The sequence below is a fragment of the Dendrobates tinctorius genome, unplaced genomic scaffold (assembly GCF_039654945.1).
Source record: "Dendrobates tinctorius isolate UK_male_01 unplaced genomic scaffold, ASM3965494v1 ptg000143l, whole genome shotgun sequence".
Classification (NCBI taxonomy): Eukaryota; Metazoa; Chordata; class Amphibia; order Anura; family Dendrobatidae; genus Dendrobates; species Dendrobates tinctorius.
In genome coordinates, this window is record NW_027361810.1 from 20825001 (window position 1) to 20840427 (window position 15427).

Consider the following 15427-nt stretch of genomic DNA (forward strand, 5'->3'; position numbering starts at 1 on the left):
CTTGGAGAAGATTCCATCCAGCCATCACAATTTGGCTGTTATCAAAGTCTCTCAGATTCTGAGGCTTGCTCATCTTTCCTGCTTCCAACAAATCAATTCCAAGGACTGTTCACCTGTTACATTAAATATTTAACCCTTTCACGGTTGTCACTCTCAAGAGATGATCAATGTAATCACTTCAAGGTTTTTAAAGGTATTTTCCGTTTTCCGACAACCACTGTCGCCAGGTGAAGTGGGGGTTAAAAAAAGAAAAACTGTGCTCTGCCCAAGTTGACAGCACGAGACGCTCATTGATCAGCGGCAGTGCTATTGACACCAAGACTACGGACAGAAATCGATATCGGGAGCTGCGGAGGAGACTCAGCGCTGGAAAAGTGAGGGAACGAAAAGCACCATTTTTTGTTTTTTTTTAAAACAAAACTGCAGCCGGGGCCCAGGGGTTTTCTGAAAATGGAAAATCCCTTTACTGTTGTGGCTGTATGTAATTTATTACTGACTGGCTGAAGAGCGCAGCGTTGTCTGGGCATAGTAACTAACTGCCATCCCGCTCTCCACTTGTCGTTCCGCTCTCTTCCTCCAAAGCCCAGCTCTCCACCTGCCGTCCGGCATTCTCCCTCAGCAGCCCTGCTCTCCATCCACTGTCCCGCTCTCTCCCTTCGCAGTCTCTGCCTTCACTGGACATCCCGTTCTCTCCCTCAGCAGCCCCGCTTTCGCTCCGCAGCCTTGCTGTCTCCCTCTGCAGCCCCGCTGTCTCCCTCCGCAGCCCAGCTCTCCATCCACCGTCGCGCTCTCTCCTTCTGCAGTCCCACTCTCCAATCGCTGTCCCGCATTCTCCCTCCGCAGCCCTGCTCTCTCCCTGAGCAGCCCCTTTCTCCACTGGCCGTCCCGCTCTCTCCATCCGCAGCCCATCTCCACTGGCCATCCTGCGCTCTCCCTCAGCAGCCCAGCTCTCCACCCGCGCCCCGCTCTCTCGATTAACAGCCCCGCTCTACACCCGCCATCACGCTCTCCACCCGCCATCCCACTCTCTCCCTCTGCAGCCCCGCTCTCCATGCGCTGTCCCGTTCTATCCCTTCACAGTCCCGCTCTCCCTCCACAGCCCCGCTCTCCATCCGTGTCCCGCTCTCTCCCTCGTAGCTCCACTCTCCACCCGCATCCCGCACTTTCCCCCTGCAACCCCGCTCTCCACCCACCAGTGGGCAGGGCTATGTGGAGTGGGCGTGGCATGATACCTACACACACCTACACTCTGCTTTATACATATAGATGAGAAAAATAAGGAATGTAATAATTGCCAATCTATGACACTGAAAGAATCCACTGATATCTTAGCGACAAAGCAAAAAGGAAAAAAAAGTTCCAAAATTTAAAAAAATCCGTTAAAAAAAAATGACAACTTTCTTGATCTGTTAGGATCCGATAGAATGGCCAAGCAGAAAATATGGCTGCTTCCCTTGTGAATAGTGGATGAGCGTCCTTGGTATAAGCCATCGCTGATTTCAGCAAGTCGTAGGTAGACACGTTACAAGGGATCTCGATCTGAGATGTAAAGATAATTAATAACACGCATCTTTTAAGTACTCCGAGATACCTAAAAGTCACACAGGCCCAAGAAGACTTAAGTAAGATGTCTTAACTGAGTGAAGTGATATCATCTTCCATCTAAGAGCAGCAATTATCAAGAAAATGTAATTACCAGGCGCATTTCCCTAGTTGATCCAACCCATGATGGAGATGACTGCTCGCCACACAATTCTATTTCCTAAGTGCTTTACTAATAAACTAGAAAGAGAAACGAGAGGACAAATCTCCATAACTGTAGAAAATCATTACTTTAATCTGGGAAAATAAAGGTATAAAAAAAACAAAAAACGTTGGCATTCCTGGAGTTTCCTCTAGTATTTTATTTTGCCATTTCTGTTTCCTCTTGGTTATCTACTACAGTAATTGACATTGGGTGACAAATTCAGGGTACCCATACCGAAACCATGTCATTGTCACGGGTGTGTCAGGTGTGATAGACAGTCATTCTGGATGCAGCGGTAGAAGGTCACTGCGCCTGGCTCTGCAGTCACATTCTGGATATTGCATCTCTGCTGTGGAGTGATATCTTTCGCATGCTAGGATCTTGCAGTGATCTCCACCGTCTCCTGTTGATAACAGACCCTTGCTGGATGCTTAAATATCTTTAGTTGCTTTAGCAAGGTGCCAGTGATAGCTTTATTTATGTCTGCCTGTGTTGGAAGTGCTAGAAGTTGACTAGTTTCTTCATGGAGCTTCTTGCAGGATTGATGATGTGAGCTCTCTTGTGTCGTCTCACGCTAAGTGTATTCCCTCATTTGCCTTCTTGCTTTGCCTTTAGTTGTAGTGGGGGCTGACTAGTGCTCACCCCTTCCACTCACTATCCAGGGCCTATCACTAGGGTCAGTCAGGGATTCGGTTCCTGCTTAGCGATAAGTTCGAAAACTTTTTAGGGACGTAAGGGCAGACAGGGTGTTATTAGATTTGCCTAGGGGTCTCCATTTCCCCTTTCCTAGTGTTTGGGCTCCCCCACCCTCTTCCCGTTGTTGTGCACCTAGCTTCATCCTCACCCTGCGTGACAGTCATGCTCCCAACATGTACCTGGGCTGCCACCTCAGTGGAGCTAGGAGCTTAGTCTAGATATTTGCAGGGGAAAGTGGAACCTGATGGCCACACTTGATAACCCATAAACTGATCAAGAGGGAACCCATAAGGGAACAGCACAAAGAAAAGTCGTTATGACAAGGACAAACATGAATAGGTTGACACAAAGGGAAAAAAGTCAAAATAAATCATGAAGAATTTGCAGTGTAGTAATGACTGGACCTACAGCTGGGAAAATGAAAAATACTGCATCCTCGCCAAAAGACCTGAAATAAGGGTATGTGTTTAAAAGTAAGAAAAGATGCAGTACCGTGGAAATGTACCTAAGACTCAAGTGAAGTCCCACATCCAGTGAGTTCAAGCATGCCTGGGTCACCATTCCTGGAGGACTTCTGCAACTCGGGCTCACAACTCGGCCCATGGCTTCGATCCTGGGGTTCATACAGTTGTGCTCAAAAGTTTACAGAACCCGGCAGAATTTTTGCTTTCTTGGCCTTTTTTCAGAGAATATGAATGACAACACCAAAACTTTTTCTCCACTCATGGTTAGTGGTTGGGTGATGCCGGGGTTTGAAAACTTTTGAGCACAACTATATATGAGTATCACGGGCACTGCTGAGAGTGCAAAGAAAACATTCTGCTTCCTGAGATTATATTCACATTGGCATAGCAGAAGACTATTTGAAAAGTTGTTGGAGCTATACAAAAGAAGAGCCATAGACGTAAAGGAAATCTAAAAGGGTGGTGAGAAAAGTCCCTCTTTTTGTAAAAAGAGCCTCTTTGTTTAGAGAAAGCTGGGTGCCAACCAACATGCTAACGTCCTTGGGGCCCATCAACTTTTCTATGTTGAACAGACTGCAACTCTGGAGTCTGAAAATCGAAAGAAAGGAAAACAGCCATAATGGTTGGCGCTCAGCTTTCAAAGAACCTGAATAAAAGATTTAAAAAAAAACAAGAAATATAGAAGTTTGTGATTTACTGTATAATTGGTATTTCTATTTGCAAAGAGATCACTTTAAGACCTCCCCAAAAAAGGTAAAAAAAAAAAAAAAGAAAAATATATATCATGATCATATACAGGTAGAACAGATATCCAGGGCAAAAGCGAGCTGTGATTCTTACAGCACCCAAAAGAGAGATTGATCACGCTGACTTATGCACGAATGTCGCCAATACTGATGTCATTTTCTGGCATTTCACCTGCTCCACCCTCTCATCGCAATCTCCAAAAGGTCCCAAATGTTATCTGGAATGGATCCATATGATTAGAGCATAAAAAAAACATAAAAAAAAAGATTTTCTCTGTTTAATCCACCTCTCTGTTTCCAATTACCGTATGTTTCAAAAAGGTTTTCTGAAGCATTGGCAACAGTTCTCATCTCGACTTCTTCACCAGAAACCGACAGAAGGCTTTAACCCTGTCAGGAAAGATGGCTGCGCCTTGTATTAATAAGAGGAATTAGCACACGTGTGTGTGCCTTATGTGGGGAGAGGCAATTAATGATGGGCAAGATTACTTAGTCCCAGATATAATGTTAGTTGTGCTCATAATCTGGGCTAAAAGCAAATCAATGGAAGGGTGCGTTCACATTGACTTTAGGTGCCTAGACTAGGAGAGCCACCAGCTAGTCAGGAATTGGCACGGGAGCAGGTGCCCTGGATCTCATGGGTCAAGCTGCGAAATGGAAAAATATCAGTAAATAGAGTTAAGCAAAAATATTTATGATGCCCTTATCCGGCGTTCGTCCGCTCCTATGTGGCAGCTGGACCAGGGCAGTCTTCAGTTGTGCAGTTGACATCACCGGCCTGTCATCCTGGCCTCCTCTTGTACTTACTACACCTCACAATGTCATGATGTACGTTGCGAAGTCTAGTAAGAAAAAGAGGCACGCAGGATGCCGAGACGGGGATACTGGCGGTAGAAGTGAAGTCCGGCTGCCAAGGAAGAGCGAACTGGATGCCGGACCAAGGCAGTGTGAATCTTTTTTTTCTCAACTCTAGCAGTAAACTCATATCTCTAGAGGCCATTTTGTCCTGAATTAGGACACAAGGATGTCCCTTACTTGAAATATTACTGACATCCTTAAAGACAACAATTGCATAATAAAATGGGACTATCGGTGATGACGTTCTGATGGAAGCATCTCCATTGCCACAAAAAAAAAAAAATTATGGCATACTTGCCAACTTTCAGGGATGCCCTTGTGGACATAGATTGAAAGATATTCTTAAATGGTTAAATCCTCTTTTTACGTAACACTCTAAGCGTCTCTTCCATACTGCCCTAATGTGTGTCTGGATGACAAGTTCTGGGGTCATGCACAAGAAAACTTTCAGAAGTTTTCCAGGAGGTTTCATCGCCTCCCGAGAGATATGCCAGGTCCTCTTGGAATCTAGGAGCTCTCTCCTTTTTTTTGTCTGGAAGCCACCCGAATGGTCCCAGTAGGGTCAGTAAGCATGAGTTATTGCATCTTACAGATGCTTTTCTACACTCAAGATTGGGATGAACCTTATAAAGTAACCTGGAACACGCTCACGTTCTGGCGGCTGCAGTGGAGTGCCATTAGGGTGTATAAATTTGCATATGGATGCATGTATTCAGAAAGCAAAACAATGCTCTCACACAATGAAAGAAACTATCAAGTGGAGGAACTACTGCTTTCCACTTCAAGAGATAAACTGAATATGGAGCCTTATTGGCAATCATCCGTGGGGGGAAAGTACGCAAATTAATGCTCAGTCAAGTACCGCAAAGGAGAGGTATCTAACCTACGACCCTTCAATGAGCCTTACACCATGATCAAGGATAAATGGGACAGGAGAATCTCATCTAGACACGGCATAATCTGGGGTGTTTGGCCCTCATCAGTGTAGAGCAAATGGACAACGTACCGGTGTTCCTCGAAGGGAGCGGTTGAATGTGAAGTCTTACAGCCAATGCTCCATGGGCAAAACATACAGTATGCAAGATAGCTCTCTCACTTTATGACTTGACGTTATTCTCTGGTCATGTTGCAAGGATTGATTAAGGGATGGACATTGGAAGTATTCTACCATTATTGTTAAAGTGGTATCCCAATCTTATAAAATTATATCATATTGCTAGAACATGGTGCCACTTTTTGGTTAGTAATGGCTTCCACTGCTCTTGACTTTTTTTTTATGCTGCCGTACCCCTACCACTTGCTGTGCAAAAAACAAAAGCATGGCCCCATTTAGGTCAATTTGATGCCACTGTGCAGGCGGAAAAAAAAAAGAAGACATTAAGCTATATTGGCGCTGTGGTCTCTTCTTTTTTATGGTCTGAGGCAGTCTGGGAGGACGGACTTATCACTGACCATAAAGTGGTGCCACATCCAAGTTGCAGATAGCACAAACCCTCCAGTGATTACAGACTGGTTATAAACTAAGAGAACATCATATAATTCTAAGGCAAACGAGCCTTAGTAACGGCGGCGGCCCGCAGACTTTCTATCGGTGTACACCTACACAGACAGTGAATATGAAGACGAGTCCACACCGTCTGTTGAGCTATGATTTGGCGGCAGGTTACCGGTCTGCAGTGAGCGGTTGTCATATGGGTTTGTATAGACTAACTTTTCTGGTTAATCATCTTTACTCATTCAAGTGATTTCCTCCTGGCTGACGTGGAACAGGCAGTCCGCAGCGATACGAGATGCGCCGTTCCAAACCTGTTCGAAATGAAAATTTCCCGTGACTTGCGCTTTGGAGCGGTAATATTAAAACCACTCGACAAATCCAATAAACATCTTTGCCTAAAGCGATAAACAAACAAAGCAAGTCATTTCCTATAAATATTTGGAGAGTACTCGTTCGGTATATAAATTCATGCATTTTTCATGACCATTCATATCGCACGTTATATGGCAGCAGGGAAGGTATTGCCATTATACGTCTGAAAGGAGATTGCTGTATACATTAGAGGTGATTTACAAATCTCATACGCACAAAGTATGTGACCCCCCCCCCTCTATGTTCAACAGTTCAAAATGATAAACATCGTGTAATACTAAAAGGGTTTTTTTCTGGTCTTTTTCATTGATGATGGCGCGGGTCTAATCCCACAGACACCCCCTGATGGGCAAAATGCTCCTTTACTGTAGTACCTGACACAGCAACCACATCAGTTACATCTACTGATTGTCAGTAAAAAGGCCGATCTGTGACCACAACATTGATGGCCTAGTCTAAGGACGACTTGTCTATTTTAGTAAATAATTGAATTTCCCATAAAATACTGTGATAAAGCACTCCGGGATCGCCTTTGCTGGGGTCAAAGGTCACGTGCGTTCAGCATGAAACTCAGGCGCAGAGCCGGGATCTGGGTATAACTGACCCTGGGTCAGGTTTATTAAAGGTGAAAGCAATGCATAAAGGAAATAAAACATAAAACAAATCCTCGCCTGTCCGGCACTAACTAAACAAAGTACAACCTAACTACCAACTGGCGGGCTTCTCCCGTCCAGCCAAACCACAGTTGCTGTGGGCACTGCTTCCACTCACGTGTGTCTCTCACACAGACAGGCTCTCTGTGTTCCCAGGCTGAGACACTCACACAACCACCTTGCATCCTTTTATATCCACCTCCCATTATTCATTAGCAAGCAGGTGCGATACTAACCAGACTAGGCCACATAGGAAAGGAATCTGGGCGAGATATACCTGCCCTCATCCACTATTCCCACATGATTCTCACATATCCCCCCCCCTCTGCTCAGACCTCTCCGGTCGAGCAATGACACCCGCCAAACAGTGCACTCGGGACAGGGCATCTGCATTTCCCATCTGTACCCCTGGGCGGTGCTCCACCGTAAAAGTGTAGGCCTGCAGGGCAAGAAACCACCGGGTCACCCGGCTATTCCGTTCCTTGTTCAAGTGCATCCACTTGAGAGGGGCATGGTCAGTGATCAGCCTGAACTTTCGGCCCACCAGGTAATATTTGAGGGCCTCTAGAGCCCACTTAATGGCGAGGCACTCTTTTTCTACGACTGCATACCTTTGCTCGTGTTTATTCAGCTTCCTGCTGAGATAGAGGACTGGGTGTTCCACTCCGTCCCTCACTTGTGAGAGTACGGCCCCGATACCGGTATCAGAGGCATCCGTTTGTACCACAAACTCACTGCGGAAGTCCGGAGTCACCAGTACGGGCTGAGAGCAAAGTGCCCATTTTAGGCTATGGAAGGCTTCTTCAGCCGCTAAACTCCATTTAATCATGACGGAGTCTTTCCCTTTTGTAAGATCCGTCAGGGGGGTAGCGATGGCTGCAAAATTGGGTATGAACCGGCGATAATAGCCGGCGATCCCCAGGAAGGCTTGCACCTGCTTCTTGTTGACAGGTTGTGGCCAGTCCTGAACCGCCTGAATCTTATCAACCTGGGGTTTAACAACACCCCTCCCAATTACATACCCCAAATACCGGGCTTCTTCTAGCCCGATGTGACATTTCTTGGGGTTCGCGGTTAGACCTGCCTCCCACAGGTCGTCAATCACAGCTTGTACTTTCTGGAGATGAGTCTCCCAGTCCAAGCTGTAAATGACAATGTCATCCAAATAGGCCGAAGCGTACCGCCTATGTGGCCTCAAGACTCGATCCATCAGTCTCTGGAAGGTTGCCGGGGCCCCGTGCAGTCCAAACGGCATATACACATACTGAAATAAACCTTCCGGCGTAGCAAATGCCGTCTTTTCTCTGGCAGCCTCCACCAGAGGGATCTGCCAATACCCCTTTGTTAGGTCTAGGGTCGTAATATACCGGGCTTTTCCTAACCGATCTATTAACTCGTCGACCCGGGGCATGGGGTAGGCATCAAATTTTGAGACCGCATTCAGTTTCCTGAAGTCATTGCAGAACCGGATGGTGCCGTCCGGTTTAGGAATTAACACAATCGGGCTGGACCACGCACTGTGCGATTCCTCAATGACTCCTAACTCTAACATTGCCTTCACTTCTCGGGAAACGGCTTCACGGCGCGCTTCCGGGATTCGGTAGGGCTTTACGTGAACTGTGACACCAGGTTCCGTTACGATGTCATGTTTCAGTAGCATAGTCTGCCCGGGTTTTTCTGAGAAAAACTTTTGGTTGTGAAGTAGAAACTGCCTGACTTCCGTCTTTTGCCGCTCCGAGAGAGTCTCTGCAACCCGTACCTCCGGTACGGTATGCGAGCAGACAGGACGGGCCAGCTCCGCTGACAAGGCAGACCGATCCTTCCAGGGCTTTATCAGATTTACATGATAAATCTGTTCAGGTTTCCGTTTACCTGCCTGGTATACTTTGTAGTTTACTTCACCAACTCTTTCCTTGATCTCAAAGGGGCCCTGCCACTTTGCCAGGAACTTACTGTCCACCGTGGGGACCAGGATCAACACCCTATCTCCGGGTGCAAACGTACGGATCTTGGCGCCCCTATCATAGATTCTTTTTTGGGCTCCTTGAGCCTGTATCATGTGTTCTTTGACGATAGGCATAACAGCCGCAATACGGTCCTGCATTTGTGTGACGTGATCTATCACTGTTTTAAATGGTGTGACCTGACCCTCCCAGGTTTCTTTTGCAACGTCTAACAGTCCGCGAGGACGTCGGGCGTACAATAACTCGAAAGGCGAGAATCCCGTGGAAGACTGGGGTACTTCCCTGATGGCAAAAAGCAAATACGGAAGTAAATAGTCCCAGTTCTTCCCATCCTTGTCTATCACCTTTCTCAGCATCTGCTTCAGAGTTTTATTGAACCGTTCGACCAACCCGTCTGTTTGAGGGTGATACACGGATGTGCGTAACGGTTCGATTTGTAACAATCGGCAGAGCTCCTTCATTACCCTGGACATAAAGGGGGTCCCCTGGTCGGTGAGTATCTGTTTTGGTATACCGACCCGACTAAACACATGCACCAGTTCCTTGGCAATCGTCTTTGTGGCCGTGTTACGCAAAGGGATGGCCTCCGGGTAACGAGTGGCATAATCCAAGATGACCAGGATATGTTGGTGTCCACGTGCAGACCATGGAAGGGGCCCAACTAAATCCATCCCAATCCTCTCAAACGGGACTTCAATAATAGGTAGGGGTACCAAAGGGCTACAGAACCGGGGCTTAGGTGCAGAGGCTTGGCAGTCAGGACAAAACTCACAATATACTCGAATATCGTGATGCATGCCTGGCCAAACAAAACAGTGTAATATCCTTTCGGTGGTTTTCTGGACTCCCAGGTGACCTCCCATCACATGTCCGTGGGCCAGGTCCAGCACCTGCCGCCGGTAGGGTTTTGGCACGACTAATAGTTGCACCATATCTTCCCCCTTTTTCTCTATCTGATAGAGTAAATCATTCTCCAGAACCATGTAAGGATATGCCAGCCTAGAGCCAGGTTCTACGGGTACCCCATTTATCACTTTTACATTTGTCCTAGCCTGAGAAAGGGTAGGATCCTTTATTTGCTCGCTTTGGAAGTCATCTTTCTGAACTTCCAAATCCGGCAAACGGGGAGGTGGACGGCTGTCGGCCTCCTCCTCTTCCCCGGTCTCCTCCGTATCACCCGCCATGACTGAAAACGGGAACTGTAGGTCATTTCCAGCAGACTCTTCCCCCGAGTCTTCCGGGGAGACCTCTTCCAGGGGTTCGGGACCCACACGCGCCCTGGGAGAAGAATCATGTACACTATTACCCGAGGGCATCAACTGATTCTCCCACAATTGCCAGAAGTGGGGAAAATCACGGCCCAGGATAACATCATGCAATAACGCCGGGACGAGTCCCACTTTATGTTGCACAGACCCATAGGAAGTAGTAATGCATATGACCGCGGTGAGGTACGAACAGGTGTCTCCATGCACACACATTACAGAAAATTTGTCTGATGGTCCAGTCGGGGCTGACACCAGACTGGCCTTCACCAGAGCCACCACATTTTTGCCATCAACAGTTAAATCACACAAGTGTTTTTCCACATCCTTTTGACCGGCATTCACACTCACTACCCGTGCAACCATAGACATGCGGTTTTTAGAGTCAGTGATGTCGCACTGCATGGGTTCAGTAGTGACCGGACAGTTCGCAGCAATATGTCCCATCTCTTGGCAGCGGAAACACCTAACGGGCCCCTTGCTTAGACCATAGTTCGTTACTCTCGGCCTCGCAGTGCGTTTTCCTCTCCCACTGTCTTAGGGATTTTTCCATCTCCCCTACTCCCTGGAACAGTCTTACCGGTTCCACGTGGAGATGATGAAGAACGAGGTGGGGTAGCGTCGTCTCGGAGTCCTTCCGCCACGGAGTAACGTTCAACCAGATCCACCAGTTGATCTGCCGTCGTAGGATTTCCATGGCTTACCCACTTCCTCAGGGCTGGCGGTAGAGCTCTCAGGTACTTGTCCATGACGACTCTCTGGATTATCTCTGGCGCTGTCAACACCTCGGGTTGTAGCCACTTCTTCGTCACGTGGATCAGGTCGAACATCTGTGACCGCGGTGGTTTATCCGGCTGATAAGTCCATTGATGCACTCTCTGTGCACGGACAGCGGTCGTCACTCCCAACCGGGCCAAGATCTCGGCTTTCAATTTGTCAAAGTCCTGCGCAGCTTCAGGTTCCAAGTCATAATACGCCTTTTGGGCCTCACCGGAAAGAAACGGGGCAATCAGGCCGGCCCATCGTGCCTTCGGCCATTTTTCTTGCACCGCCGTCCGTTCAAACGTGGTCAGGTATGCCTCGACGTCATCTTCGGTCGTCATCTTCTGCCAGTACCGACTCACGTGAATCACTCTCGACTCTGCTTCCAGGTTAACCTCAGGTAAGCTTGCCAGGCGCTGCGCCACCTGCTGGAGAAGCGATCGATCGGTAGTTGTCATGTCCACCAACTCCTTCATCTGGGCCATCATCACCCGATTAGCTTCTTGCTGGACGGCGGTGGACTGTACCAGCGCTTTCACCACGTCCTCCATGCTCATGCTTGCAACGTGATGCCCGCGTTCTCCACCACAATGTGATAAAACACTCCGGGATCGCCTTTGCTGGGGTCAAAGGTCACGTGCGTTCAGCATGAAACTCAGGCGCAGAGCTGGGATTTGGGTGTAACTGACCCTGGGTCAGGTTTATTAAAGGTGAAAGCAATGCAAAAGGAAATAAAACATAAAACAAATCCTTGCCTGTCCGGCACTAACTAAACAATGGACAACCTAACTACCAACTGGCGGGCTTCTCCCGTCCAGCCAAACCACAGTTGCAGTGGGCACTGCTTCCACTCACGTGTGTCTCTCACACAGACAGGCTCTCTGTGTTCCCAGGCTGAGACACTCACACAACCACCTTGCATCCTTTTATATCCACCTCCCATTATTCATTAGCAAGCAGGTGCGATACTGACCAGACTAGGCCACATAGGAAAGGAATCTGGGCGAGATATACCTGCCCTCATCCACTATTCCCACATGATTCTCACATTACTAAATCTATCCAATCAATACTTAGGTTTCTACTTTGTGCTTTTATATTCCATCTAGAAATTTGTGATTTGATTGACAACTGGGAGTTGCCACTCCTCCCTTGTCAAAGGGGCATGTCCCTACAGATAGGGTTACAGTCAGGACTGATTGGACAGTGTCAGACTGTGTAAGGGACACACTCAACTACTCACATCCACTTTCCTAGGAGGAAAAAACAAGAGTGGCAAAATGTATAACTATTAGGCTACTTTCACACTTCAGGCTTTTTGAATTCGGCACCCTGCGGCGAAAATTCGTAAAACCGGATCCGGCGATATGTCTTGCCGGATCCATTTTTTTCCCCAATGACTTACATTGGCGCCGCTTTGCGGCGTGTCCTGCTTTTGCCGGATCCAGCAAAAAGTGACGGTGTGGCGTCTGCAAAAAAAGTTACATGTAACGTTTTTTGCCTGCGGTACAAAACCGGATGATGCCGGATCCGGCGTCATGCGGCTTTTTGTATAAAGGAAGCCTATGATATCCGGTGCATGCGGTTTCCGCATTTTATGCCGTATCCGGCGATGCGGCGCCGCAGGGTGCTGGATTCAAAAAGCCTGAAGTGTGAAAGTAGCCTAAGAAAGGATGGGTACAGGACTGGAGCCTCCTCTGCTGAGATGTATTCTGCTTCTCCAGGTGATCTCTGCTTCCACAGCATAGGAAAGGCAGGGGAGGAATGGTTCAGACTTTCCTCACTCTCTTCGGCACTGTAGAAGCAATCTTCGAAGCAGAAGGAGCAGAGAAGACAGCGGGAGGTAAACGGAGGGCATCAGGTATGGTGACTATACGTGGCAAATATATAGTCATTTTTTTGAGGCTCGTTTTATGTTAGTCGAAATTCTCTTCAGTCACTCTCATTGTGATCCAGGTATCAAGAATCAAGCTCGGGACTCCCTATACAGGCTAGCTCATCCCATTACCCCATAATAGCAGCTTTCACATTTTGACATTGTGATCAGACCAATTCTCCCTTCTTCCCTTACTCGCAAATGTTGGGTGTCTTTATAGAGGAGGAATCTGGTACAGGATCACTTTACCCAGAGGAAAATCAACATGGGCAATCTTAGCTGCCCCTCCACTTGCAGTCTATGACCCCTCACCATTCTATAGTAGTCAAATAAAAAGGCCTTTTCAATGCAAATAATAAAGCTGCAGAAAAATAGAACATGATTCCTGTTTTCAACGTAAAGGATTATTCCCATGAACAGAATAGGTGATAACTTGCTGATCACTCAGTGGGTCCAACCACTGGGACCTCCTCCGATCTGTACTCTGCAGTTTTCGGCAGTCCCATAGACAGTGAGAGGAGCAGGTGTGCGCATGTCCAGCCACCACCCCAAGTTCCATATACAGTACACGTTAAACGAAAATCATCCAAACCCGCCAGTATCAGGAGGAATAGGTGACAGTCTACTAAGTATGGAGGCCTTCCGACTCTCTCATGACGATCTATCCTTTTCTCTGGGAGATGTGATGCTGCCAAACGAGAGAACACAAGAGTGCTAGGCAGAGCGTTCCTATATATGTCTGGAGACATAGATGTCAGCCAAACGATCGTTCATCTGACAACTTTCTAATGTGTATGTGGGGGGCTTAGCAAAACATTTCCGAGCCCCGTTCTCCGAATCTGTGGGGGTCCACCCATCCTGTTGATAATTTATAATTTGCAAAGACGAAACCAGCCCTGTATTTACTCTTTGTACCTGGTCTTAGAAGACTGATCGTTCTTATCTACGCACAAATTGAAAGATTTCACTGACTTAGCATGAAAAATTCCACATCGAATTACAGAAAGTCTTCAGCAACTTATAAATAAAATAACTTATGTAGCAATGGTGAGAAAATACAAGTAATTACACCCTGTTATAAGAACAGAAACTGCATATATACCTGGCACATCAGTAAAAGTTTCCCCGAGCACCGACAGGCAGAAAGGCAGCCCCTGGTCTTTTAGTTTCATCATAATTTCGAAGAAGGTCTCTGGATCTTTATCATGTTCCCTAAATGAAAGGAAAGAGAAAATATGTTTACTTGGGAAGATAAGAAGCACACAAGGGAGACGGCCGAGGCTCAGTTCTAAGGATACCATTTTCGGGTTGCGGGGGCCGGAGGTATTTCAAAAGCATTTAATGCTTTGCCCTGTGGCCCCGGCTCTTCGCTCCTCGACAATGAGTATTCTTTAGCTGGGAGCCATTGGCTTCTGATCACTGCACAATCAAGGTTTTTCCATGGTGTATGTTGAAGTTGAAGAGTTCACGCGGTCATTGCAGTAAGGCTTAGATAACGTAACACTTGTTTTTCCATTTAGAGGAGTTTTCTCTCCAGGTAATATGAGGTTTAGATCTTCGTAGGAACACCACGACTCTGCGTCTTCGACGCTGTCGCCTACGGTTAGCAAATCGAGAAACGTTGGAGGAAAAAGAGAAGTTTGAAAGAGAAGTTTTGTTGAATTGTCAGCCAGGCGATGGATGTGATATTACCATCTAGTAGATTTCCGAGCAGGTTAAAAGGAAAATTGAGGCTAAAATGCCAGTTAGAGATAAATGACTGCAGCTGGGGGTTCGGTTGCAGATCTTGTCGGGGGAATGACACAAAAATAAGAGGGAAAATATTGTAACGGTGGTTGAGAATCCTGCAAACAATTTTAATAATTGCCATAACTCACAGAACCTTGGAAACCTCTGCTCCTATTTATTTCCCCAGTGCAATGGTAAAGGCGCGTAGACAGACAGTCGGTATCAAAAGTCAGTAACCATTAACTCAAAAAGAAAAACCAGTAGAGAATTGACTTCAGACTTGGACAAGTGAATGAGATTTTACAGACAGATAAGAGATATATTTTGCACATTTAGAGAGGTTGTCCGTGCAAATTTACTTTCCAAAAAGATGGTTTATATGAGAAAGATGTTAAGATTTTCAAATCGTTGATGAATGATTCAAAACCATGGTGGAGACCAACAGTAAAGTGAGGAGGAAATGACATCCCAGTCAGTAAATGCGGCTATATATATCTTAGAAAGCTATCTACCCGAATCGTCCACAAACAGGAGTGCTCAGCTCGGTTCTTGTGGTCTCTATGAGAGATGCTGCCAGACTCCTTAGGTGGCATCTTATCTCCCAGAAAACAAAACAAGCAGCTGGTGAAAATTCAGCTTGTTGGATCCTTCTCTTCCCTGACATCGTCTGACAGGGAGTCTTCATACACATTAGACTGTTGGTCCATCCTGTCGGTATCGAGAGGTTCAGATGACTTTAGTTTAATATATACTGGGACCTTACACGGAACCTGCCATGTGAAAAAACGCTATTAATCTGCA

At 46.8% G+C, this 15427-nt stretch overlaps 1 protein-coding gene across 4 annotated transcripts in view; it reads right to left on the reverse strand.

Annotated features, from left to right (window-relative positions):
* The window catches only part of GTDC1 (glycosyltransferase like domain containing 1), a 219954-nt gene that overhangs the window by 40222 nt on the left and 164305 nt on the right, over positions 1-15427 (reverse strand). For 3 of the 4 annotated variants that reach the window (XM_073545575.1, XM_073545573.1, XM_073545574.1), the window contains exon 6: positions 14001-14110. The exons of the other annotated variant lie outside the window; for it this stretch is intronic. In XM_073545575.1, coding sequence (XP_073401676.1) covers positions 14001-14110 — 110 coding nt within the window. The remainder of the gene's footprint in view (positions 1-14000; positions 14111-15427) is intronic. 4 annotated transcript variants of the gene reach the window in all.